Consider the following 26,330-nt stretch of genomic DNA (forward strand, 5'->3'; position numbering starts at 1 on the left):
GGCACCTGGCCCCTCCTCCTGACTCCACCCACCATAGAACGGCGGTCTTCCAGTGACATGTGCGATCCAAGGAGGTTGGTGCTCCGTGTGGGACTGAGGAGGGTGGACGCCAGGGCCCCAAGGAGGGCCAAGAGTAATGTGGCGGCCCCTGCAGTGCGGAGCTGGATCCTCACCCTGCAGGCTATGAACTCCAGGTGTGGGCAGTGGAGTACACTGTGAGAGGATCCATTGTCACCAAGACTGGGCAGATCAATAGAGAACTGCAGAGGGTGAGTGGCTATAACTGCCAGCATGGCCTGAGTGACAGGAAGACTACAACTGCCAGCATGGCCTGAGTGACAGGGGGACTACAACTGCCAGCATGGCCTGAGTGACAGGGGGATTACCACTGCCAGCATGGCCTGAGTGACAGGGGGACTACAACTACCAGCAATTGAGTGACGGGGGACTACAACTCCCAGCATGGCATGAGTGACAAGGGGACTACAACTCCCAGCATTTACTGAGTGACGGGGAGACTACAACCCCCAACATGGCCTGAGTGACAGGGGGACTACAACTACCAGCATTTAATGAGTGACAGGGGGACTACAACTCCCATCATGGCCTGAGTGACAGCGGGACTACAACTGCCAGCATGGCCTGAGTGACAGGGGGACTACAACTCCCAGCATTTACCGAGTGACTGGGAGACTACAACTCCCAGCATGGCCTGAGTGACAGGATGACTACAACTCCCAAGGTGGTCAGGGTGACCAGGAACTACAACTCCCAGCATATCCCAAGTTACAGGGAAATTAAAAGTTCCTGCATGCATAGGGTAACAAGGCACTGTATGCACTCCTGAACCTCGCACTCTGTATGTAACGCACTTCTGAACTTCGCACTGTGTACGTAACGCACTCCTAAACCTCACACTCTGTACGTAACGCATTCCTGAACCTCACACTCTGTACGTAACGCACCCCTGAACCTCGCACTCCATACGTAACGCACTCCTGAACCTCGCACTCCATACGTAACGCACTCCTGAACCTCGCACTCTGTATATGTCGCATTCCTGAACCTCACACTCTGTACGAAATGCATTCCTGAACCTCACACTCTGTACGTAACGCTCTCCTGAACCTCGCACTATATACGTAACGCACTCCTGAACCCCGCACTCTATACGTAACGCACTCCTGAACCTCGCACTCTGTACATAACGCACTCCTGAACCCCACACTCTGTTTGTAACACACTCCTGAACCTTACATTCTGTATAACGCATTTCTGAACCTCACACTCTGTATGAAATGCACTCCTGAATCCTTCCACACTTTGTGTAACGCACTCTTCCACAGTGTGTGCAAAACCATTTGTAATGGAAGCTTTTTATTCTTTTTTTTTTTAAATGATTGTGCTGGGGTTTGTGTCTGTGAAACTCTTGCTTGTGGCACAGCAATCAAAGCAGGAAGCCCGAGTTTTGTTTAATTACTCTCCATAAGCCCCATCCTTAATAATTTGGCCACACCCATTTTTGCCACAGCGTGCGTAGGGACACTTCCTCTCTCAAGTGTCCCTCATTCTATAGTTCAAAAGTTGGGAGTTATGCCTACCAGTCATCTGATCACCAGTGATCAGGGGACAGGTCTGAAATGAGGAAGAAAAGTCCCTCCTCTATCAAGATGACCATCTCTACACAGAGACTCAGAGTAGAACAAGGCAAGTTGGTATTGGGTAAAAGATCAGCTACAAGGAACAGATGATTAGTCTTGTGTCCCATGATTGCATTTTTGGGCACATCTTCCAGATGTTCTCTTTAAGGCCATACTGCTTAAAGTGGTATTGAACCCACAAGCAAAAATTGAATATATGGCATTTTACCAGCCATCAGATGTGGTGGTTGAATTTGTTTTCTTTTTTAGGCTTTTCCCTTTTGTTTTCGTCTGGTGATCTAGCCAGTAATACTCCTCCTGTATTAGGGTGCCTACACTCTGGATGAAGGAGCAGCAGAGACATCTTTGGACAACCGCATTGTCAGTCTAGGGGGAGGGGAGTGTTTGATGTACTAGCAGATTCAGATAAAATAACAAATTGAAGCTAAACTCCACTTTATAAGCAGTTACAGCAACAGTTTTTTTCCCTTCAGGATAAAGATTTTACAAAAATAAAAGATGATCATTGTAAGAACTCTTGTCAACGATAAATGGATTGTCTCTTCCCTCTAACTCCTACATCTAAAAAACAACAAATTTACTGGCAGGATCACCAAGTGAAAAAGAAAAGCCCAAAAATGAAAATGAATGCAGCCATCACATCTAAGAAATGGTAAGCTACAATATAATACTGTAAATTTTGCATTTGTCTTTAACAATGCTTCAACAAATTTCATATTAATAGGAATACAATAACTAGAAGATGTTTAAAAAAAAAAAAAAAAGCAATTCAATAGAGCAGGGTCTCCAAACTACGGCGCTCAAGTTGTTGCGGAACTATACTTCCCATGAGGCATTGTAAAACTCTGACATTCACAGACATGACTAGGCATGATGGGAATTGTAGTTCCTGAACAACTGGAGGACAATAGTTTGGAGACCACTGGTAGAACTAACAGTGCATCCATAATTTAGCAATACCTATTTTGCACACTTACCTGTTTTCCACCCCATCCAAAATAGAGTGGTATGCTGCTATATCTTTTTCAAGCTGCAATTTATGAGACAGCAGATGTTCTCGATCCCTCTGATGCTGCTCAGTCTCACTTTTGATTTCCTCCAGTTCTGCTTCCAGCTTGGTGATCACAGAGCCTAAGTTCTGGAGCTCAATATCGTGCCAGTGTTTAGCATCATGCAATGAGTTCTCCAAACCTCTTTTCTGTAAACACATACATACAAATATATTTATATATAATGCCAATTATACAACTACCCAGTATTAACCCCGAGAAATATTACTCCTTCACAATTATCAGGGCATAGCATACAAAGATTTTGCCAGTATCTGATATAGTCTGAATCAGGTTGTTGTTGCAAACAGCAAACTAATTTAGAATGCCCATATTATTTAATTTCCTTGGAGTTTTTACAAAATTCTACTTTTTCATATTAACGCATGTGGGTTCTACACTATTAACTAAACAGGAGAGTGCAAAATCTAGTGCAGCTGTGCATGGCATCCAATCAGTTTCTGCCTTTGCTCTTCAGCTTGTTTAATTAAAGGGTAACCCCACTTTCATGGGGAAAAAAATAGCAAATAAAAAAAAAAGAATAATATAGCAAATACAATTACGACACACATCATATTGTAGTTGAATGTTATTAAAAATTACCTTTCTTTTTCAATATGCAGCTCTGTAATGTTCTGTGAAATGCAATACTGTATGGCTACCAGGAAGTGTTCTGTACACAGAAGGTGTACAGAACGCCCCCCAGAAACATCATTTCCTGCTTGTGTGATTGGCTCACTGATTTTCCCAGAAGTCTACACTAAGATACAAGTCAGATTTTTGGCATCCCGTGCAATAAAAATGTCATTTTTGGTGAGATATTCCCAATAGGCAATCAAGTCTAAGGCCCCTTTCACACTTGTACGACCTGAAAGTTGCACGACATTGACACGACTTGAAGCAATGCCTGTGTAATCTTGAGGTCTATGAACCTCAAGTCGCATCAAAGTCAGACCAAAGTACTGCATGGACTACTTTGAAGTCGCTACATCTTGAAGTCGCACAGATATGAACGGTACTCATTTGAAATCATGGGGTACGACTTGGTTTGTTACTTTGCAGGACAAGTCACACAAGTGTGAAAGGGGGGTTAAGGGATGCAGACCCTGCAGTTTTCCTCATTAGAACTCTACAGCTGCAGCATCTGATAGATAATTATGAAACCATTTCCATTAGACCCAGGGTCGGCAACCCATCGATCGCGGGCAACCTGTCGACCGCGGGTAGGTGGGAGGGAAGGGGGGGGAGAGGACACTGCTGTGTGTGTGTGTGTGGCGGGGGTGATTTGAAGGGGGCAGGGAACACTGCTATGGGCAGGGCCACCCCCATAGCAGTGTCCTCTACCACACTTTACATCACCCGCCCCCTCCCCAATCCCTGAATTCTAAGCGTAACGCACTCCTGATCCCTGCACTCTGAGCGTAACGCACTCCTGATATCTGCATTCTGAGTGCAGCGCACTCCTGATCCCTGCTTTCTGAGCACAACGCACTTCTGATCCCTGCACTCTGCACGCAACGCACTTCTGATCCCTGCATTCTGAGCGCAACGCAGTTCTGATCCCTGCACTCTGAGCGCAATGCACTCCTGATCCCTGCAGTTTGAGCATAACACACTCCTGATCCTTGATTCCTGCATTCTGAGTGTAACACACTCCTGATCCCTGATCACAATGCACTCCTGATCCCTGCATTCTGAGCGCAACGCACTCCTGATCCCTGCATTCTGAGCACAACGCACTTCTGATCCCTGCACTCTGAGCGCAATGCACTCCTGATCCCTGTAGTTTGAGCACAACACACTCCTGATCCCTGATCCCTGAATTCTGAGCGTAACACACTCTTGATCCCTGATCCCTGAGCACAACGCACTCCTGATCCCTGCATTCTGAGCATAACACACTCCTGAGCCCTGCATTCGGAGCATAACGCACTCCCGATCCCTGCATCCTGAGCACAACGCACTCCTGATCCCTGCATTCTGAGGGTAACACACTCCTGATCCCTGCATTCTAAGCGTAACACACTCCTGATCCCTGTATTCTGAGCATAACGCACTCCTGAGCCCTGCATTCTGAGCGTAACACACTCCTGATCCCTGATCCCTGCATTCTGAGCATAACGCACTCCTGATCCCTGCATTCGGAGCATAACACACTCCTGATCCCTGCATTCGGAGCACAACGCACTCCTGATCCCTGGATCCTGAGCACAACACACTCCTGATCCCTGCATCCTGAGCATAACACACTCCGGATCCCTGCATTCTGAGCGTAACACACTCTTGATCCCTGTATTCTGAGCATAACGCACTCCTGAACCCTGCATTCTGAGCGTAACACACTCCTGATCCCTGATCCCTGCATTCTGAGCATAACACACTCATGATCCCTGCATCCTGAGCACAACACACTCCTGATCCCTGCATTCTGAGCACAATGCACTCCTGTCCCTTGCATTCTGAGCACAATGCACTCCTGATCCCTGCATTCTGAGCACAACACACTCTTGATCCCTGCATTCTGAGCATAACGCACCCCTTAATATTGCATTCTGATCGCAATGCACTCCTAAACATTGCATTCTGATTGTAACTAAAACCTCTAAACTCTGCATTCCCTTGTAATACTTTTTTTTTTTTTTTCCACTGCATTTGGGATCTATTTTGGGGTTAGCAATGTATCATCACCCACAGTGGATCACAAAGCAATTGCGTTTTGAACACTATGCAGGAAACACACATGGAACCTGCCTTTCTGGCATCGCAGTCTGGTGTGAACTGGCTCTAACAACAGGACACTGTACCCGGTGATCTTTGGCTTCAACAGTGTTGTTCAAGTAGATCTGCATCTCTCTAAGGTTGCCTACCCCTGTATTAGACTCACTCAGCACATGGGCACAGAGGAACAAACAGTGATTTCTTCAGAATAAGAAAAGGTAGGAATCTGCAACAAAGTTTGTTAAAATCCCTGCAATGTACATAGATCACCCAGAAGGAAACAAAAGTGGAGTTCCGCTTTAAGTTTTGACAAAAAATTCCGTAAGCTGATTGCTTTGGATGGTTTCACACAGGCATTCTCCATAGTTCGTATTTGCCTGCTTAGCAGGGGATCTCCCCACTAAGCAAGCGGATGACAGGTCAGTGTCCACTCCGCTATGTGGAGCAGACACGGACACAGCCCCACTGTTCTCTTTGGGGCTGTCAGATGGAAATGGGCGCCTGCCCGTTTCCATCCGTCTATCATGATCATCCAATCTGCTGTTTTTAGTGGACAGAATCAGATCGGATACCAGCAGGTGTTAGTGGACACCTGTCCGCTGACATCTGCCGCTCCATAGAGAGCTATGGATGGTCCAATCAGGTCCGCTTGACCTGGCAGACCTGATCGAATAGCCTGTGTGAAACCACCTTTCTTTTCAGAACTGCACCAGATTTTGCACTCTCCAGTTTTAGTAAATCAACCCCTATGTCTATAGAACAGCAGTAGATCTATAAACATCATTCCCATTTATTTTCCAATTAATTTTCCCTGTCAGCACAGCAACTGAACTCACCAATGTCCTAAGGGACTCCGTCTCAGCCTGCAGGCTCTGGATTTTGCAGGCTGTATCATGGAATTCCTCTCTCAGGGTTTCCACAACTTCTTCCTCTTGGCTTTGTAATGCTGGCAGAGCTGCTGATTGCTGTTAAATGATAAATGAAAAGCCATAACTTTACTAAATAGTGGTTAACATAGGCTCAGGGCTTGTGCACACAGACACCTACTCCCACCTCTGCACTGATAAGGCTATCTAACGGCTCTATGTTCTTTCCGGCATCTAAGCTGGCCATACATGGATAGAAAATAGTTTGAAAAAAACGGTCAGGTTTCTAAAGATCTGTTGAACGTGCACGCGATAACGCCATAATTGTTTTGATAATTATCAACATATTATCGATCGCTAACAACGTAAACGGTGCAATTTTCATCAATTGATTACACGATCCGGGATTAGATTTTAACATACGCATGTGCTGTAGATTTTTTTCAAACTGTTTTCGATCAATTCCACTACTTGTGTAGCGGTTTGCAGAGCCCCCTAAGAGCAGCAGGGGGACACTGGTGCTGCTGTACTGTGGGCAGCTGCGGGTCCCCCTCCCGCTTGGAGCGTTGCCACAGCAGAAGACCGGAGGACCTGCTTGTAAGGAGAGGGGGTGAAGCTGCGGGCGTTTGTCTCCTCTCCCGTCCACCGCTCGCTCTGTCCCCCCACCTCCCTGTGCTTGAATCTGCCGGCCAGATCACCACCACCGTTCAACTCAGGGACCCAGCTAAGCAACCTAAGTGCCACCCAGCTCAGCAACCCAGTGCCACCCAGCCCAGTGGAGACGACCCACACCGCTTCAGGGATCACAATACCCATCCAGGTGTCCTGTCGACCGCCGTCCGGTCACCTTGTCCATTTAGCTACCAGCCATCCTGACTGGTCAACAGGAGGTGATCTGGTGCCTTGCAACATTGTCAAGAGCCTGAACGAGCATTAGGAATCTCCGTTGTGTCATCGCACAGAGGATTGGTGAGCAGATGTAAACCCAAACATCCTCCTTAACACAGCACAGAAACTGCATGCAGACACCTATTACCCTTTCTAGTGTCGGAGGATGCTTGTTTGGAGCTGCCATCTTTAACCAGTCTGTTCTTACAAAACCATTACCTAATGGAATATCCTAGATGATTACTGTCTCAATTTTGCTTGATTAAACCTATTCTCTTTACAAAGGGCCCCAATGTTTGCTAGCAGAAGACACTAGTATCTTCAACCCAGGACCTGTAATGTTATGGAACAGTGTTTACTGTACCTGTTTAACCCATTTCTTTTCTTTGCGTGTTTGCCTCTCAATGGTGTTTGCGGCCCAGAAGGAGCTGAGAAGTTGACAAATCTTCTCTCCTCCCTCTCAGCACCTGTGTTATGGGCATATAGATTACTGTTTCTTTTTATACTTACAGTTGCTAAATATTGCATTTCGTCATTATTACAGTATTGGTACTCTGCAATAAGATTTAACAGTGCTGTAAGTTTCCACATGTTTTAAACCGTGATAATATCTTCGACTTGTTTATCACTACCAGGTGTGTCTGTTGTTTTGGTAACAATCCACAGCCAGGGTAACGGTATTTTCCACTTATGTCCTTAAACTTGTTTGAAGTCATTTTAATTAACCAGTGCGCCAGAGGGGCTGAGGTCATTCTTGGAGTTGAGGCCGAGATCAGAAAACCCAAAATCACCAAGCGGCTCCTTCGGGGGTGGCGCTACACAAACGTTTAGAAAATCGATCGTTTGGGCTCAAAGAATCCGACATGACGGTTTGTTTTTTTGCCAGTAAACTTTGCATTTCAATAATAGAAATAAGCCCAATAACGTTTTGAAAGTCGAACGAACAAGCATATCAAGAGGCCTACATCATTTTGTTTGTATGCTCTCAGATTTTTTAAATTATTGTGTTGCTGTCAAGATGTACTTATGATCTGTGTAAAGGAAATGCCCCAATACTGTTGTAATAGAATAAATTGCCATAAATCTGAACACCAGACAAATACACAAAAAACCCATGACATTAAGGTTGGGTTCACATACAGTATGCTGCTGTCACGGTTCACAACATGGGGTCCGGTGTGTTCCTGTTCACCGATTCAGGTGCGATCTAGGTCCAAATTTTTTCATACATTTGCGCCTGAATCGGAACCAAAGACGCACAGGACCCTTTTTAAATGGGGACAGCAGCTGCCCCGGAGCTTTGTGAACCGGCTCTCCTGTCATGCAAATTGGATGCGGGTAAACCGCATCCAATTCGCATATGTGTGAACCCAGTCTTGTAGGTCATACCCAGGTCAGAGACCAGGCTCTCTTTCTATCTCATGCAGAGAACACACAGATGGACACCACAGGCTTCACAACGCACTTTGCATTTTTTATTGACACATGAAATGCAAGCAATGTATATTGTGAAGTAAACACTTCAGTGTCCTTCTGAGAGTAGCTAGAAGTATCTGCACCTCATTTTAAATTAGCCTCTAAGGGCTCCTTTACAATTGTGTTAAAGAGCGGCCTGAGTTGGATTGCTCTTCAGAGGGTGTTTGACAGATAGTCAAACTGATGTTTTAAACGTGGGTTACTATCTGTCAAGTTAAATCGTTCAGGAGAGGTTGTAAAAACGTCCTGTGTACATGAAGCCTAAAGTATCACTTACTTTGGCCTGAAGAAGAGCACCAGATTCAGCTCTATTTTTTTCAATGTCCTTCTCCCAGTGAATTCGAATAGTCTCCAGTATATCATCAAGGCCAGTACCAATTGGAGTATCCACTTCTTCCAACTGAGATCCTGCTAGCTGCTTGTACAGCATCTTCACATCCTAAAAATAGATAGTTTTGACAAGTTTGATTTAACCTCTTTTTAAAATATCATGGCCATATTAAGCTGATCTCTACATCATTTATGTTTTCTTCCAATGATCATTCCATGAAAAGAAACTTTTAAGAGAAAAATATAAAGGCTTCTGTCACTGAATTCCTTCTGAAAATCTGGATGGTTGGCTGTCCGTTCCTAGAACTCAAACTCATAGATTAGTCCAGTGGCTTTCATACCTTTTCAAGACAGTGAAGATTCTACTCAGTATTAAACATGTTATTTCCTCATCTTCTTTTTTTTCCCTGGGTTTCCTCATGATGATATAGAAACTGACTGACATTGTGTATCTGGTTATCTATATTATGCTCCCTATTATTTGGATTCTACTGCTCGGGCTGCTTAAAGTGGTCCTAAAGGCAGAAGGTCTTTTTTTACCTTAATGCATTCTTTGTATGAAGGTAAAATAAACCTTCTGCATGCGCCTATGAGTGTCTGTTGACACACAGAGCTGGCTTGGGAGCGAGCACACAAGAGGGGGGCACTCTATAAAGGGAAGGAGATAGGAGCGCCAGCAGGGGGCCCCGGAAGAGGAGGATCAGGACCACTCCGTGCAAAACCTTTGCACAGAGCATTTAAGTATAACATATTTGTTATTTTTTAAAAAATGATCCTTTACAATCAGTTTCATATATACTTCAGAGAATGCAATAACTTAAAAAAAATTTAGACTTTAGAACCACTTTAAGCCAGTCCTGAATAAAATTATGAGTGGTCCTTTTTAGGGAAAAAAAACAAACTTTCTTTGTAAAAATTGTGGATATGCAATTGTATTAGCAGCTTATGGTCCTAGGTGATGTAACTAAAGCATAAACATTTTTAAAAATACATATTTTTTATTGTACCATATGTTGATATTAGCAAAAAATATAGAAAAGTGCGGCGCTAAATAAGAATGGTGCTAAACCATATAAAATGACTAGTATTTAAACATTCAAAGCATGTGCAAATATACTTAAATATTTATAATATTTACAATTGTCATTTGTTGTGCCGGCTGCTGCCTTTTATTTTGTTGACAGCGCAGTATTCACCAACAAAAATTTCTACATATGTTGATATTAACCTCATGTACCAAGAAAAAAGTCCCAATAATGTTGCATTTCTAGAATGAATTCAATTTTGAGATGATGATATTTATAAATGTGTTTGCTCATAAAGTCTATGACCAACTTTTAGATGCAGTTGTGATACCATCCTTGGAGTTTTGGGAATGTCCCTTTTTTATGAGCTATATACAGGCCCAGACTGGCCATAGGCATTTGCCTGGTGGGCTGGGGCAGCTGGGCCTCATGTCCTTACAAGAGTGGTCTGTTGATGACTGGGCTACACAGCGGGAGCTAAGCGTTGACCGCAGTCCGGACAGGGCTAACACAGACAGCTGCTCACCCCCCCCCACCTCATAACTATGCAGCCATGCCTGTGTCTCCTCTCCCAGCTCTCTTGCTAGGAGATGGAGATCTGCACAGATAGCGGGAGTTTTTTCATATTAAATTATGTTAATATGATCCAGATCTGCAGCTCCTCCTGCCCTGCTGATAGGATGACATTGTTGGCACGGGAGACCCTGTAGAGCAGTGGTCATCAACCCTGTCCTCAGGGCCCACTAACAGGCCAGGTTTTTAAGATAACTGAAATACATCATAGGTGATATCATTTGCTGCTCAGTGATTGCAGTATTCTAGTCTTCATCTCCCCAAGGTAATACATAAAACCTGGCCTGTTAGTGGGCCCTGAGGACAGGGTTGATGACCACTGCTGTAGAGGACACACTGCCCCGCTGAAGGTAGAATTATGCAGGGGAGGCAGAGAGTAAAAAGGGGGCACTGTGATTAGAGAGAAGGGGGGGGGGCATGACTGCAAGCGGCAGTGTGATAGGGACTGTGATTTCTAGGGGCACTGTAATGTAAAGGTGCACTGTAACCATTACAGTGCCTCCCCTTTTTATCACAGTGACCCCTTACATTACAGTGTGGAGGACCGACTCTGTGAATATCACATCACCCACCGCCTCAGTAAATGACAACAAGACCCCCCCCCCCCCCCCCCCCCCGGGCCCTGGAAAATTGGCTGCTCAGTCTAAAATGCCTGGGCCTATTTTTTGTCCCAGTCCAGGCCTGGCTATGTACTGTATGTACTATTATTTACAGAATAAAGCAGCATTTCTCTTCCTCTTATGTCTATTCCTGCATTATTTCTCATTGAAAAAGCTCATGCATTTTTCTTTTACCTCTTCATGGTTCTTTGACAGCAAAGCAAGCTCCTCCTTCATGCTATCTATCTGACTTTCCAAATCCATTTTTGTCAAGTTAGCATCATCAATCACTTTGTACAAGGATCGTATCTCCTCTTCCACCGCTTTTCTGAAAGGCTGCTCATTCTCATATCTGCAATTCAAGCATCATGTCATTTCCATGAAAAGGCAATTTTGGCTTGTTGTTTATGTGGCCTGTATAAGGTCAGCTTCCCCTGTATAAAGGCGACCTTGTTATTTTATGGTACGCCAAGGGAGATTTTTGTTCGAACAACTCACAAACCAATATACTGAATTTTCACTAGATTAGAGTTGATTAAAACGCGAGAAACGCACTTTTTGCTTAAAGAAACATACTGGTGAATACACACATTCATCCAAATAATATGCAAGGTATTCACAGAAACACCCAGTTTGTTGAAACATACTTTGGGAATGTCATTTATTTCTGGGAATTCCTTTGTAAACTAGCAGTGAAACCTTTTACTGTTCAAGGTGACGTTAAGTGAATAAGTTGATTGCATTTATGCAAGTGAATCAGTTCATTGCTTTCACATTTCAGAGGCAGAGAAGATTGCACCAGCAACAGTCTGTAATCTTTAACCACTTTAAGACTGGGCCTCTTTTTCAGACTCGGTGTTTACAAGTTAAAAACACGTTTTTTTTTGCTAGAAAATTACTTAGGACCCCCAAACATTATACATTTTTTTTCTAACACCCTAGAGAATAAAATGGCGGTCATTGCAATACTTTTTGTCACACCGTATTTGCGCAGTGGTCTTACAAGCGCACTTTTTTTTTTGAAAAAATTCACTTTTTTGAATAAAAAATAAGACAACCGTAAAATTAGCCCAATTTTTTTTTATATTGTGAAAGATAATGTTACGCTGAGTAAATCGATACCAAACATGTCACACTTCAAAATTGCGCCCGCTAATGGAATGGCATCAAACTTTTACCCTTAAAAATCTCCATTGGCGACGTTCAAAAAATTCTACAGGTTACATGTTTTGAGTTATAGAGGAGGTCTAGGGCTAGAACTATTGCTCTCACTCTAACAATCGCGGCGATACCTCGTGTGGTTTGACCACCGTTTTCATATGCGGGCGCTACTCACGTATGTGTTCGCTTCTGTGCGTGAGCTTGTCAGGATGGGGCGCTTTAGAAATTTTTTTTTGTAAACATCCCTTGTAATAGAAAAAAGCATGACAGGACCTCTTAAATATGAGATCTGGGGTCAAAAAGTCCTCAGATCTCATAATTGGACTTTAATGCAATAAAAGAAAAAAAAAATTGTCATTTGAAAAAAATGACAACAGAAAAATGTGTCTTTAAGACGTATGGGCGGAAGTGACATTTTGACGTTGCTTCCGCCCTGCTATGGTATGGAGACGGGTGGGGGCCATCTTAGCCACATTCATCTCCATACCCAGCCATGGACAGGTCCCGATCGCCTCCGCTGCTGCCGACGGCTCCAGTAAGTGGCACGGGAGGGCGGCGGGGGGCCCCTCTCCCGCCGCTGATAACGATGATCTCATGGCAAATCCGCCAAAGAGACCACCATTATCGTTAACCGAACCGCTGCCTGAAGAGATGGATACCTCGGTTGTGGCAGCAGCTGCTGCCATTACCGAGATTTCCCTCTTCAAAGTCAGGACGTATATCGTCCTGTGGTGGTCGTTAAGTGGTTTTTAAAGGGAATGCATAGTGGTTTTGTACATTATAGAACACTATATAAAGTCTGGTGGTAGCAGCAAATCCATGGATACTGAGCATTAGGAAGTAACAAAGCCATGGATACTGTGTATTATAATCACAGCATCAAAAGAGAACATTTATCTGGAATATATATCATTCCGAGGTCTCCCTGCAGTAAGATAGTATCCTTTCTAACAGCACTGACTGTATCTAATTGCAGTGGTTTTGTACATATTGTACATATTGTATATTTTTTTATCATGATCATTGCTTTAAAATATACAAATATGTTTTATTTAAATTTAATTATGATTGCATATGAGTATTTTGTATTTGCATTTTCAGCCAAGGTAAAATTCCAGACTCCTTTTTACATGTTTAACTCACTATATTTATCTGCTTTGCTGAAATTTTTTAAATTTAAATACATTTTACCCCAAACCTGTATAATCATATATATTTATAATCAATTATAAATGTAATACTTATTAAAATAGCAATAAACCGAATTTTAATGCATTATATAGTGATTGAGGCTTTATTTAGTAGTATACAAATCTGAAATAATATATTAGTTGGTGAAATCCAATGAAATATGGGTTGATGCAATTTGTCCTACATATTCTAAAAATTATTACACCCACTGTCTTGACTTTAGTTTCCACATGTATGTATGAAATAGTAACAGTAAAAACATTTTTTTTTAACTGCAGAGGAAATGTGAACTTCCCCGAACCGCCTTTTCTAGGTATTTCCAGTTTCAGCATGTGATACAAACCCAATTTGGTACCCATGACACCAATTTTTCAGTTTAGCCATTGATAGATGTATTACGGTCACAAGGACCTAAAGTTCTTATACCAACTCTATACTCACATTTATTGTCTACTACAACCAACAAAACTCCGCTGGCAGTACGCACTAAATGGCAAAAACTCATCCCTGATTTTTCCAATGAGGACTGGGAGGAAGCATGTTCATCCTATTTATCTGTATTCCCGGCTGTAATTAACAAACCAAAACACCTTTATATGTTGTATCAATCATACTTAACCCCAGTTAGACTGCATGCCATGCATCGCTTGCCTGCTCCTACATATGCTCGGGGTACTTGTCTACGTGCAGATTTTGCACATCTTATGTGGCTTATGTGGCTGTGTCCTGTTATTGCAAGATATTGGAAACAGGTGATGGATGTATTGTCTTATCAATACCTGTACCGTGTACCCCGCGCTGATATGTTTGCTAGGTGTTTTGGACTAGGAACAGTGGCCGAGACATGCCAGGACTATGCTAATGGAAACATTATTCCTGGCCCATAAGGCTGAGGTACTTAAATGGATCCAACCCACCCCTCCCTCTGTATGTAAGTGGTCACAAATGGTAAATAAAGTGTTACCCTATGAAAAACTCATTTTTGAACATAGGGGTTGCCCAAATAAATATCATAAAGTATGGGATGCATGGTGTTCTTCTACCCTTACTGTTACTAATACTTGAGAGATTTGATAAATGCATTAGGTAATAAAGTTATGGAAATGTTCATGTTTTGACGAATATATGTTTTATGAGTTATCTGATTCTTCTTATCCTTCTTAATTCCAAGATGGTATGTTGCTGAGAACATGTACCAGGACTGTTATGTTGTTGTATGCTGCATATTTGTTATTGTGGAACCATTCTTATGTACTGTAATGTACCTCATTCTTTTCTATACGCATGTTGAGCGTTTTGGTTACTGTACCAATGTTTTATATATTTGTCAATAAAAGTATTGTATGTGTAGGGAGATATCAACATGGATGTCACACCACTTCCTCAAACTCATCTTCCTAAAACCGAGCTCATACATTTTTCCTCCTGCCTGTGCCCCTTCCCCTGACTTCTCCATCAAGATCAATAATACAACCATCAGTCCCTCCCCTCATGCCACGGTACTAGGTATAATCCTAGACTCTGACCTGTTCTTTCAACCCCCAAATCCAGTCACCACACAAATCGTCCAGACTTCACCTCTGAAACATCTCTGAAATACACCCTTTTCTAACAGTTGAGACCACTAAGCAACTTATTCACTCCCTTGCTATCTCTCGCCTTGACTATTGTAACTCCCTCCTCATTGGCCTACCTCCTACCTCTCTGCAAGCTATCCCCTCTTGAGTCTATCATGAATGCCACTGCCAGACTCATCCACCTTACACACGGTTTAGTGTCCGCCACTCCTCTCTGCCAATCCCTCCACTGGCTTCCCATTGCCCAACAAATAAAATTCAAAACACTAACATTAACATACAAAGCCATTGACAATTCTACCCCGAGCTACATCACCAAACTTATCTCCACACATCACCCAAACCGTCCTCTCCGCTCCTCCCAAGACCTTCTGCTCTCTAGATCCCTTGTTTCCTCCTCCCATGCTCATCTCCAGGACTTCTCCAGAGCCTCTCACATCATCTGGAACTCACTACCCCAATCTGTCCGGTTTTCTCCTACTCTGGCCACTTTTAGGCGATCCCTAAAAACTCATCTCTTTTCCGGGAAGCCTATCCTGCCTCCAGCTAACCACCAAAACTTCTACTCTCATCAGTTCATCCCTCACAGTTCCTACCTTTTTGTTTCACCAGCCCCTCCCTCTTAGATTGTAAGCTGGCAGGAGTAGGGCTCCTCTAACCCTCTTGTTTTGAATTGTACTGTTGGTGTAGTGTCTCCCTACATTGTAAAGCTCTGCGCAAACTGTTGGTGCTATATAAATCCTATATAATAATAATCATTTGTGCCGGGAAGAGATGTATGCTTGAGGGGATGGAGAAATGTTCTGGGTGGGAAATTTGCTTAGGAGGAGATGAATTTTGAATGGGGGGGGAGGATTTGTTGTCTTTGTGGAGCTGACCAGTGCTGGGTTAAGGCTGGCAATGCATTATACACTTTTCTTGTACAATTTTACTTAAGATTTAGCAAAACTATGTATGTGTAAATATGAGGTCAAACCTGAAAACCTTTCAATTTTAATGTAATCAGGCAGGCCCTTGGACTACATAGTTGAAGGTAAATCTAAAGAGAATTGAATAGGTAAATTGTAAAATGTGTGGCCTGCTTAAAGAGGGAGTCCACCCAAACCGCAAAAAAAAAAAATATATTAAAAGCCAGCAGCTACAAATACTGCAGCTGCTGACTTTTAATAAATGGCCACTTACCTGTCCCAGAGTCCAGCGATGTCGGCAGGCGACGCCGAGTACCCGCTCGGTTCTCGGCAGCTGCCGCCGCCATCCTAGGTGGTGGGAATCAGGAATTGAAGCGTTGCGGCTTCACTTCCCTACTGCGCATGCGCGAGTCGCGCTGCGCATCGCAAGTGGTCCCCGCTATCTCCTTGGAGCTGTGTGTTTCCCAGGAGACAGCGCGGTGGGGACAGGAAAAGGCATAGACTCCCATGGGAGTCTATGCCGGAAGTGGGTGCAAATACCTGTCTTACACAGGTATCTGCACCCCCCTCCCCCCTGAAAGGTGCCAAATGTGACACCGGAGGGGGGGAGGGTTCCGAAAAGCAGAAGTTCCATTTTTGTGTGGAACTCCGCTTTAAATGAGTGATTGTTTGCCAAGACATTGATAGGAGCTTAGGTGTGATTAGAAGTAACCTTCCATGTTGTGGCACTGAAAGCTGGATGATTAGGATAATGACTGTCTTGACACCGTGGTGTAAGGTAACTGTATATGGGAATTCGAAAATGTATTTCCAGATGAGAAATTTAAAATGTCTTGTAGCTTGTGTAGAGGTAACTCATGGCTGGAGTTCAGCTTTAACCCACATATGCAAAAACAAGTAGGGAGTTATTGCAAGTAGGGTGAGTCCAAAGTAACAAACATGCATATTAGCTGTGCCAACACCTGACATGTGATGCTTTTGCCAGGCAAGTGGCTCATTAAGTTGTATGGGGGGATGAAGAGGACAACCATGGAGATTACCCCTTTAAAACAAATTAGCAAGCCTCCATATTCCTTTCCTCTCAGGTCCCTTTTTATTACCATAGATCTTTTTTGTGATAGAAAAAGACCAGTGTTTGTAGGTAAAGCGACATGCCTAATTCCAGCCAACAGTAGGCCTCTTTTCCTTAGATAAATGTCGTCTTGTTTCTCAGCTTAAGAGGCCAAGAAGGAATAATGATTTTTCTGTTTCTTTCCTATGAGTGTAAAAATACCTTTTTCATAGTTTTTTTTTTTTTTCCTAAACATATTCACTTATTTGCAAAAACATGCATAACTGTGATCATGTGAAAGAAACGATTACTGAAATGTTGTTTATGTCTCTCTGTGACTTTATTACGGAGAAATATATTGATAATTCAAATGAAATCTTTATTACTTTTTAACCACTTCAGATCCGGTGGGTTTTACTCCCCTTCATGACCAGGCCATTGCGCTACTTTGACAATTGCGCAGTCATGCAATGCTGTACCCAAATTAAATAATTTATATAATGTTTTTCACACAAATAGAGCTTTCTTTTAGTGGTATTTGATCTCCTCTGGGTCTTTTATTTTTTATTATATAAATGAAAAAAGACCGACAATTTTGAAAAAAAAAAAACAAGCAATAATTTTTATTTCTGCTATAAAACATATCCCATAAAAAAGTTTAAAAAAATCTAATCTCCTAATACATTTGGGCCAAAATATATTCTGCTATATGTCTTTGGTAAAAAAAAATCCCAATAAGTGGATATTGATTGATTTGTGTAAAAGTTATAGCGTCTACAAACTATGGGATATACACTGGAATTTGTATTTATTAATTTTTTCTATACTAGTAATGGCGGTGATTAGCGACTTATAACGGGACTGTGATAGTGTGGCAGTCAATCTGACACTAACTGATGTTGGAGGGAACTAATTAACTGCCACTGACATCACCAGTGACATAAATACTGTGATCTGTGCTGATAATATGTACTGTCACTGTACTAATGACACTGGGCAGGAAGGGGTTAACATCTAGGGCAGTGGTTCTCAACTCCGGTCCTCAGGACCCACTAACAGGCCAGGTTTGCAAGATAACTGAAATACATCACAGGTGATATCATTTGCTGCTCAGTGATTGCAGTATTCTAGTCTGCATCTCCCCAAGGTAATACTTATAATCTGGCCTGTTGGGGGGTCCTGAGGACTGGAGTTGAGAACCACTGATCTAGGGCGATCAAGGGGTTAAATGTGTGCCTAACAAGTGTTTATATGCAGTATGTACTTTGTGCTGCTTTTAACGGGGATCTAGTTGTTTTCATTCACTGCTTAGCAGTGAATGAACAAATGAGATCCCCTGTCACTGAAGTTCTGTGTTTACATTCACAGAGCTGTGTTTGACAGGGCAGCCATCAGAAATTTTGGGGCCCCTTACACAGTTTTAGGCCTGGGCCCCCCAGGCCTGACCACAAACATTCCCCAGGGCCCGCCCACTGGCCATCCCACCGAATCCACCCACTGGCCATCCCAGTCCTTCAGTGCACCCAATTTTATTTTAACACTCTAATGCCCTGTACACACGACTGGTTTTGCCGTCGGAATAAACTCTGAAGGTTTTTCCGATGGAGTTCCGACGGAATTCCACTCAAGCTGTCTTGCATACACATGGTCACACCAAATTCCGCCCTTCCAGAACGCGGTGACGTACAACACGTAAGACGGGACTAGAAAACGGAAGTTCAATAACCAATAGCTTCTGTCTCGTACTTGCTTCAGAGCAAGCGTTTTTGATACGTCGGAACAGCATACAGACGAGCGGTTTTCCCGATAGGAATTTGCTCCGTCAGAAAAATTTAGAACATGTTCTCTATCTAAGTCCGTCTGAATTTTCAACAGAAAAAGTCAGATGAGGCATACACACGGTCGGAATATACGATGCAAAGCTCCCATCGGACTCTTTCTGCCGGAAATTCCGCTCGTGTGTATGCGGCATTACAACTTAATGTATTCTCCATCCCATATCCTCCTCCTCTAGTCTCATCCCCCTTATTCCAATACCATCTCCTCCATCCCATGTCCTCTTTCGCTTCCAGTCCCATCTCCCCATCCCATGTCCCCCTCCTCCTCTGGTCCCATCCCCTCCATCCCATGTCCTCCAGTCCTATCTCCTCCATCCTATGTCCTCCTCCTCCAGGCTCTAATAGGCTTCAAAAAAGGTGAACTTTGAGCGCAAAGCATTGTGCTCACAGTTCACCCAGGTGCTAACACTGAACCGCCTCTCCATCTATTTCTTCAGCTGTGGTTTGCACCTGCGCCTCTGGACCTGGCCTAAAGACAAATCGTGGTTGTACGCCAGCTGTGGTCTGCAGGTATATAGACAGGCTAGGGTAGTATATAGACAGGCTAGGGTATTATATGGGTGGGCTAGGGTAGTATATGGACTGGCTAGGGTAGTATATGGACAGGCTAGGGTAGTATATGGACAGGCTAGGGTAGTATATGGATGGGCTAGGGTAGTATATGGATGAGCTAGGGTAGTATATGGACAGGCTAGGTTAGTATATGGACAGGCTAGGTCAGTATATGGACAGGCTAGGGTAGTGTATGGACAAGCTAGGGTAGTATTTGGACAAGCTAGGGTAGTATATGGACAAGCTAGGGTAGTATATGGATGGGCGGGGGTAGTATACGGATGGGGTAGGGTAGTATATTAATAGGCTGAGTGTGTTGGGGGTACTGCTTGTCAGGGGTGTTTTTTCCTGGCGGAACAGTGAGGGTGTACAAAGGAGCAGAGTGGATGTACGGCTGGAGGGGGATGAGCGGGGATGTGGAGTGTACAGTGAGTGGGGAGCTCTTTCTGCAGAGCAGGACTGGCTGTGAGGGGCAGTCGGGCAGTCCGGGGCAGACAGAGAGCGGACAGCTACTTCCAAGTGCTGGAGGAAGAGCCCGGTCTTCGCGATCGGGCTGTGTGCTGGGGCTCAGGATCCGTAGCCGGGATCGGAGCTGGGATTATCAGTCAGGTCACGTGCACATACCAGCCAGCTGCATTGGTCCAGATACCCTGCTGTACCTGCTGTTCCGGTGATGATGAGGATGGAGCCTGACAGAGCCTTGTGGTGCAGGTCAGGAAGGAGCGGAGAGGCCTAGGGGGCCCTAGGAGGCTGAGGAGGAGCCTGAAGAGCAGCCCCCAGTTGCAGCTTCACAACGGAACTACCAGGCTTCCGTGCCCAAAAACGAGCCAGCAGGACCTACATCATCTCTGTAAGAGCCACCAATCAGGACATGAGAGAGGCGGGCCTGCTGGAAAACTTAATGGAGGCTTTCTTTGACAGCCGCTTCTCCTGATGGCGACCCTGGTGGGGAACATAGGCAGACCAGTGGCCATGGCTGCGCCCTAGTTAGCAGTGTGCTCTATGCAGCTGCCTAGTTTGCCTAGTGGTAGAACCAGCCCTGGCACTGACAATCAGGGCACTGATCATCAGTGTCCTGATGATCAGTGCAGCCCCAACAGTGCCCACCAGTGCTGCCAATCTGTGCTCACCAGTGCTGACAATCAGTGTCAATCAGTGATGCCCATCAGTGCAGCCTCATCAGTGTCTCCTCATCAGTGCCCATAAGTGCAGTCTATCAGTGCCCATCAGTGCAGCCTCTTTAGCCCACATTGGTGAAGGAGAAAAAATACTTATTTACAAACTTTTATAACTGAAACCAAGAAAAACTATTTTAAAAAAATATATATTTTTTGGTCTTTTTTTGTTTGTTTAGCAAAAAATAAAAAACTCAGCGGTGATTAAATACCACCAAAAGAAAGCTCTATCTGTCTCAAAAAATGATAAAAATTTAGTTTGGGTACAGTGTTGCATGACTACGAAATTGTCATTCAAAGCCCGACAGCACTGAAAGCTGAAAAATGGCCTGGACAGGAAGGGCTGAAAGTACTCAGTAGGCAAGTGGTTAATGAGTGTGGTGAAATTGTACTTTGCAAAGAATACCAAACCACCCACAAGGAAAAAAAATACAGTAATTTTGTTTGTACATGATTGGAAGATGGAAGTCAGCAGAGCTTCACCTCATTCGTTAATCTTAATAAATATTCCCTTGCAAAATGCCTATTTGCCTTAAATGAATCAATCACACTGAATCATTCTTCAGTAGTACACTAATTGCAAAACGTGAACCCTGTAGTATAAACTTTCATATGCAAGTATTTAATTGCATGTAGCATTTCATTAGTGTATGTCTTCTGACATAATTGTGATACCTTTCTTTAAAGTCTTCTGCACATGCTTGTATATTTTCTGTCTGCAGCATAAGTCGGGCATTTTCCAATACTGCATCACCGACCTGTAAAAACAAGACAACTATAAAGGTGACTAAAATGAATTCCCTTGAATTCCAACATGGACTTATATACATATATTTTTAAAGTTGTGTGTGTGTGTGTGTGTGTGTGTGTGTAGAGCTTTATATATATGCACAACTGGTAGAGTGTACATTGTCTCTAGATGCATTGACCCAAGGTATCTCAGTGACCAAAATTACAGTTCACTTGTTCTAACAGGCTCAATCTCTGCTGCTTTTTTCTAGGTATATATTGACTGGGCAAGACAGAAGATGCCTGGGAAATTTCATCCTGGAGGACAAACATAAGAAACTAGCACTATTATTGTAAGAAATGTGTTCTGTGGGCTTTCGAAGGTGCGCATCAATTATTGGTAGGGCTTGTGAATGGTGGCTGCTGCTTTAAAGAACATGTTTTATTGCTGTATACCTTTTGCATATACTGTATAGATGCTAAAAAGGAAGGTCAACAATGGATTGAAAACTAAGTACTTTATGAACTGTTAAAATGCTAAATAAAATATCAACATCAAAAAAAAAAATTTCATTCAGCTTTCTTTAAAGTGGTTGTATACCCACTTTTTAAATTTTTACCTACAGGTAAGCCTATAATAAGATATTCACTTTGCATGCAGCCTCTGACGTCAGTGGCGCATGTGCTGTGAATGCCTGCTTGCCGGACCTTGCCGGGAAGAAGACTCCTGCACGCAAGCGTGGGAATGACGTAATCGCGGCTCCGGCCACTCACATCGCTGGAGTCGCGAACCCAGGAGACACGCAGAGGGCAAAATGTCAGCTCCCTCGCCATGGACCGGCCTGCGATACGGGGACCTTGTTATAAGGTAAGTATTTCATAATGCAGTGCATACTAGCTCATTATGCCTTTGCCTTAAGGGTTTTTTTTTAACATTTTTTTTTTCTGAGGGTATACAACCGCTTTAACAAATGAGCAAAACAGATTTCACAGTTTTGTTAGTTGTGCAATGGCAGGCTGAGCAGCAAAGTAAAATAATGGAAATGTTTTCTTTTTAGGGGAGCATCCTTCTAGATCAGAACATAAATTATGTTAACCCTTATATTTTTATAATAAAGAAATGCAATAATTGCACTAAAGCAGACTGAAAATCAAAGGCACCAAGACTGTGTGGTAGTGGAAGGGAGGAGGTAGAAGATGAAGAACTGTTTTCTTTTTCAAGATCGGATTGTACAGAAGAGGAGAAACAGTAGACCCTGAAACTGGATTGTGGAGGAGGGAAGCGAAACCAACAGGATTGGAATATAAAAGGGGAAGAAATGAGACAGATTGGTTGGAGAAGGAAACAAAAGATACCATGATTGGACTGTGCTGCGAAGTGGTGCATTGGGGAAAAATCAGGACAGGAAGGTAGATATTAAGAAAGGAGTCAGAAAGATAGCATTAAGGGTGTTGGTGAGACCAGATTGTGGAAGGGGGGAAGGAAAAAAGAAGCAAGTATATGTATGTATGTGTATATATATATATATATATATATATATATATATATATATATATATATATATATATATATATATATACACACACCGATAGATAGGTAGATAGATAGATAGATCCTACATATGGACCTCAATAGGGCAGGAGCCAAAGTCAATGACAGTTGCTGTGCTAGGATTGAGGTGTAAACAGGCCACCACCCAAACATTTCTTAATTATATTTAACCAGGAGGCAAATTCTTCACTGCCCACTTAACCCAGTCCTCCAATTGGCTACAAAGAGATGCCAGTTTATTAAAGTAGTGCTTAACCATGCTTACCTGTGTAATGTAATAGCGCCACACAAACCATAGTTGGCTTAAAGGAAGAACATCAAATTACTGGGCCCTATCATATTTTGTAAAACAATATTTAAAGTGGGAGCAAAACTAAACCCTTTTATCATTTTTAAAGTTGGAAGTTTCGGAGCACGGTGTGTGTTGCAACTGAAACACTCTTTGAAGTGTTTTTCTGGTGCCTTTGTCCAAATCTCTTCACTGTTAAAAGAGAAAGTGGAAGTGGAACAGGAAAAATCCAAAACATGTCAGTTATTATCAGAACAGAAGGAGACAGCAAACCCAATAGGTACACCTGCTTTGGGTTAGGGGTTCTCTATATTTAGACAAGAGAGGAAATCCCCCAATGAGAAAGGAAAATCTCACCTTCTACACTCTTTCTGAAACAAACATATTTGCTGTACTGTATTCTAGCTCTACAGAGAGTCACAAAGCTAAGGGGGACACTAGGCGCAGGGACGGCATGACAGTGCTGGACTGCACATTTGCCTGTTTAAGAAGAAGGAGATTTCCCCTTTTAGAGAAGGGGAGGGGCTGGCTGAGGAAAGTAAGGAGATGTGTGAGAAGGGGAAGTGACGTCAGTCGAAGAGCGGTGGAGGAAGAGATTAGTCAGCACACCTCACCGCTCTTCATCTTCCCCTGCTTCTCACACATAATGGGCTTTATGGAGCAATTGAGAGCGGCGGTTGCCGCTAACGGCACGGACTGGCTCCAGCAGCAGCTGCGGGCGATGGCGGACGGCGGGACAACGGTGAGCGGGGGGGGCCAACAATTCCTCGTGCGCGGCGGTCACGGCCGCCAGAGAGATACAGCCCTGAGGCAGGCCTGGGCACATCCCGATCTGAGCAGCGTGGGCTAGCAGCAGGAGAGGCACAGACACCCAGCACGCAGGGTACGCAGAGGGATGGAAGAGGAGAGGTCCGTGGGACTTGGCGTAAGGTCGGAGTGACTGGGGGAAGGGTGCCCAGCAATGCACGCTGCTCTTCCCCCCCTGCAAGGCGTAGATGCATGCAACAGCCCGAGGGGTCTGCAAGAGAGGGACGGAGGGATCGGGACGCACGAGAGCGCACCGCGGCAAGTGGTGCAGGGGCACAGGCAACAGAGATGGCCAGTAGTCCACTACAGGGCGGAAGAGGGTCAGCCAGAGTCACCAGGGCCAGTGTGAGTGGAGGTAATGGTCGGTCAGCACACACCCCGCGAAACAGTAGGCGTAGGAGTCCATCACCAGGGGCATCCAGCGGGTCTGGCGGTAATCAAGGGAGGAGTGGTCGAGCTCAGCACCGCAGGCCCTCGGCAACCACCGCGACCGCAGCTGGGGTGCAACAGGAAGTCAGCAGGATGGATAACTGCGACGATCGGTCGGAAGGAGAGCTGTCCGGGTCTGACAGAGGTGACGACAAAGGACATCAGGCAACGGTGGTTCCAGGAGTGGCGGCTGTTGGGCCCAGTCCAGGGCAGCCCAGTGAGTGCGATTCTTCTAATCCTGTTACTTTTCTATTGCATAACTTATTGGGGCGGAATGAGCAGAGGGGAAGTTCAGGGTCGGGAGGTGTAGCCAGGTCAGGGGGGGCTGAGAACGGGTCGGCTCCACCGCCAGCAGTGGTGCCCCAGACAGGGAATGAGGGTTTGCGGGAGTTGTTAACAGGTCTAAAAGAGCTAGTAGCATGCGTGGAATCAGGGTCAGGAAGTGGTCCGGCTACGGCGTGGACAACAGAGAGGACTATCCCGCAGACGGGGGCCGCCTCACCTCTTTCGGGCGACATACCGGTTTCGCCGTTGGCAGCCGTTGCAGCGGTGGGGGTGCCCCCCACTACGTCAGCAGTGGCTACGACCTCGGGGGACCAGGGGAAGACAACGGAGAAAAAAGCAGATTCGGTTAGATTAGCAGATGCGGCAAGGAGTGAGGTATATGTCTGCTTTGAAGGCCCGTTGGGGGCTCATTTAAAAGCAGAGATAAAGGAAAAAATATGGAAGGGAGAATACGTGGAAATTTTCACGTTGCTGCCTTTAGAAAAATTTAATCTTGATAGGTTAAAACCGGTTGAAGGAAAAAAGGAGGATGAGGAGAAGCGTAGGTATCGCTTGATTCCGTGCACGTTCTCCAATTGGCTACAAGCGTTTGCCATTTTGGCGAGTGTGGTAGGCGAGAAGGCGCCGGAAAATTGCTCAGCGCTGTTCGTGTACCTGGAGGCCATTAGTGAGGCATGACGTGGCTACGCTATGATGAGCAATTTCGTCAGAGGATGGCTGTGAGACCGAATCTACGCTGGGATCACAAGGACATCAGCTTGTGGATGAGGTTGATGACGGCAGCAAGGGCCCCTAGTCAGTTTTTTCAGGCAGGGTTCGGAGGTTCAGCAGCCCCAGGACAACCGACCGAGAAGAGATGGGGCTATTGCTGGCAATTCAATGAAGGCACCTGTAGATTTGGATCCAACTGTCGCTTCAAGCACTTGTGCTCCGGCTGCGCGGGATCCCATGCATGGGCAAAATGTTTTAAAAAAGGAAAAGGCCGTTCCGGAGATGCTTCAGGTAAGAGGGAGGACTCCGGTATGGGTGGAAAGGATGCTGCCTTTCCTCAATAGATACCCAGATTGGGCAGCGGCCGCCATGCTGGAGGCAGGTTTTAGGAATGGGTTTCCCATTCCTTGTGCTTTGGCGGCGGTGCCGCCCGAGGCCAAGAATCTGCGGTCGGCCTTGCTGCATTCAACGGTGGTTACTGAAAAATTGGGAAAAGAGGTTTCACTGGGACGCATGGCGGGCCCTTTTCAGGGAATACCACTACAGGGGTTGGTGGTCTCTCCTTTGGGTGTGGTACCCAAGAGAGAGCCGAACAAGTTTAGACTCATACACCACCTCTCTTTCCCAAAGGGAGGGTCGGTGAATGATGCCATCGCACCAGAAGATTGTGCGGTTACGTACACATCTTTTGACGCAGCGGTGGCATGGGTTAGGAGATATGGGCAGGGTTCCTTAATGGCCAAGTCTGATATCGAATCGGCTTTTGCCAGTACATCCCGACAGTTTCAGATGGCTAGGCTGTAAATGGGAAGGGGCCTACTACGTAGACCGGTGTCTTCCAATGGGATGCTCTATATCCTGTGCTCTTTTTGAAACGTTTAGCTCATTCT

At 44.5% G+C, this 26,330-nt stretch overlaps 1 protein-coding gene and 1 long non-coding RNA gene across 2 annotated transcripts in view; one reads left to right on the top strand and one right to left on the bottom strand.

Annotated features, from left to right (window-relative positions):
* The window catches only part of BFSP2 (beaded filament structural protein 2), a 102,745-nt gene that overhangs the window by 26,733 nt on the left and 49,682 nt on the right, over positions 1 to 26,330 (bottom strand). Inside the window, exons 2-6 of the mRNA XM_073632678.1 lie at positions 21,314 to 21,396; positions 11,381 to 11,537; positions 8,936 to 9,097; positions 6,265 to 6,393; positions 2,639 to 2,859 (exon numbers count right to left, since the gene is read on the bottom strand). Coding sequence (XP_073488779.1) covers positions 2,639 to 2,859; positions 6,265 to 6,393; positions 8,936 to 9,097; positions 11,381 to 11,537; positions 21,314 to 21,396 — 752 coding nt within the window. The remainder of the gene's footprint in view (positions 1 to 2,638; positions 2,860 to 6,264; positions 6,394 to 8,935; positions 9,098 to 11,380; positions 11,538 to 21,313; positions 21,397 to 26,330) is intronic.
* LOC141145837 (uncharacterized) lies at positions 1,756 to 21,841 on the top strand. The gene is made up of 3 exons (XR_012244668.1): positions 1,756 to 2,313; positions 21,361 to 21,421; positions 21,640 to 21,841. It is a non-coding gene; the product is annotated as an uncharacterized lncRNA (long non-coding RNA).

This window comes from Aquarana catesbeiana, linkage group LG05, assembly GCF_042186555.1.
Source record: "Aquarana catesbeiana isolate 2022-GZ linkage group LG05, ASM4218655v1, whole genome shotgun sequence".
Lineage (NCBI taxonomy): Eukaryota > Metazoa > Chordata > Amphibia > Anura > Ranidae > Aquarana > Aquarana catesbeiana.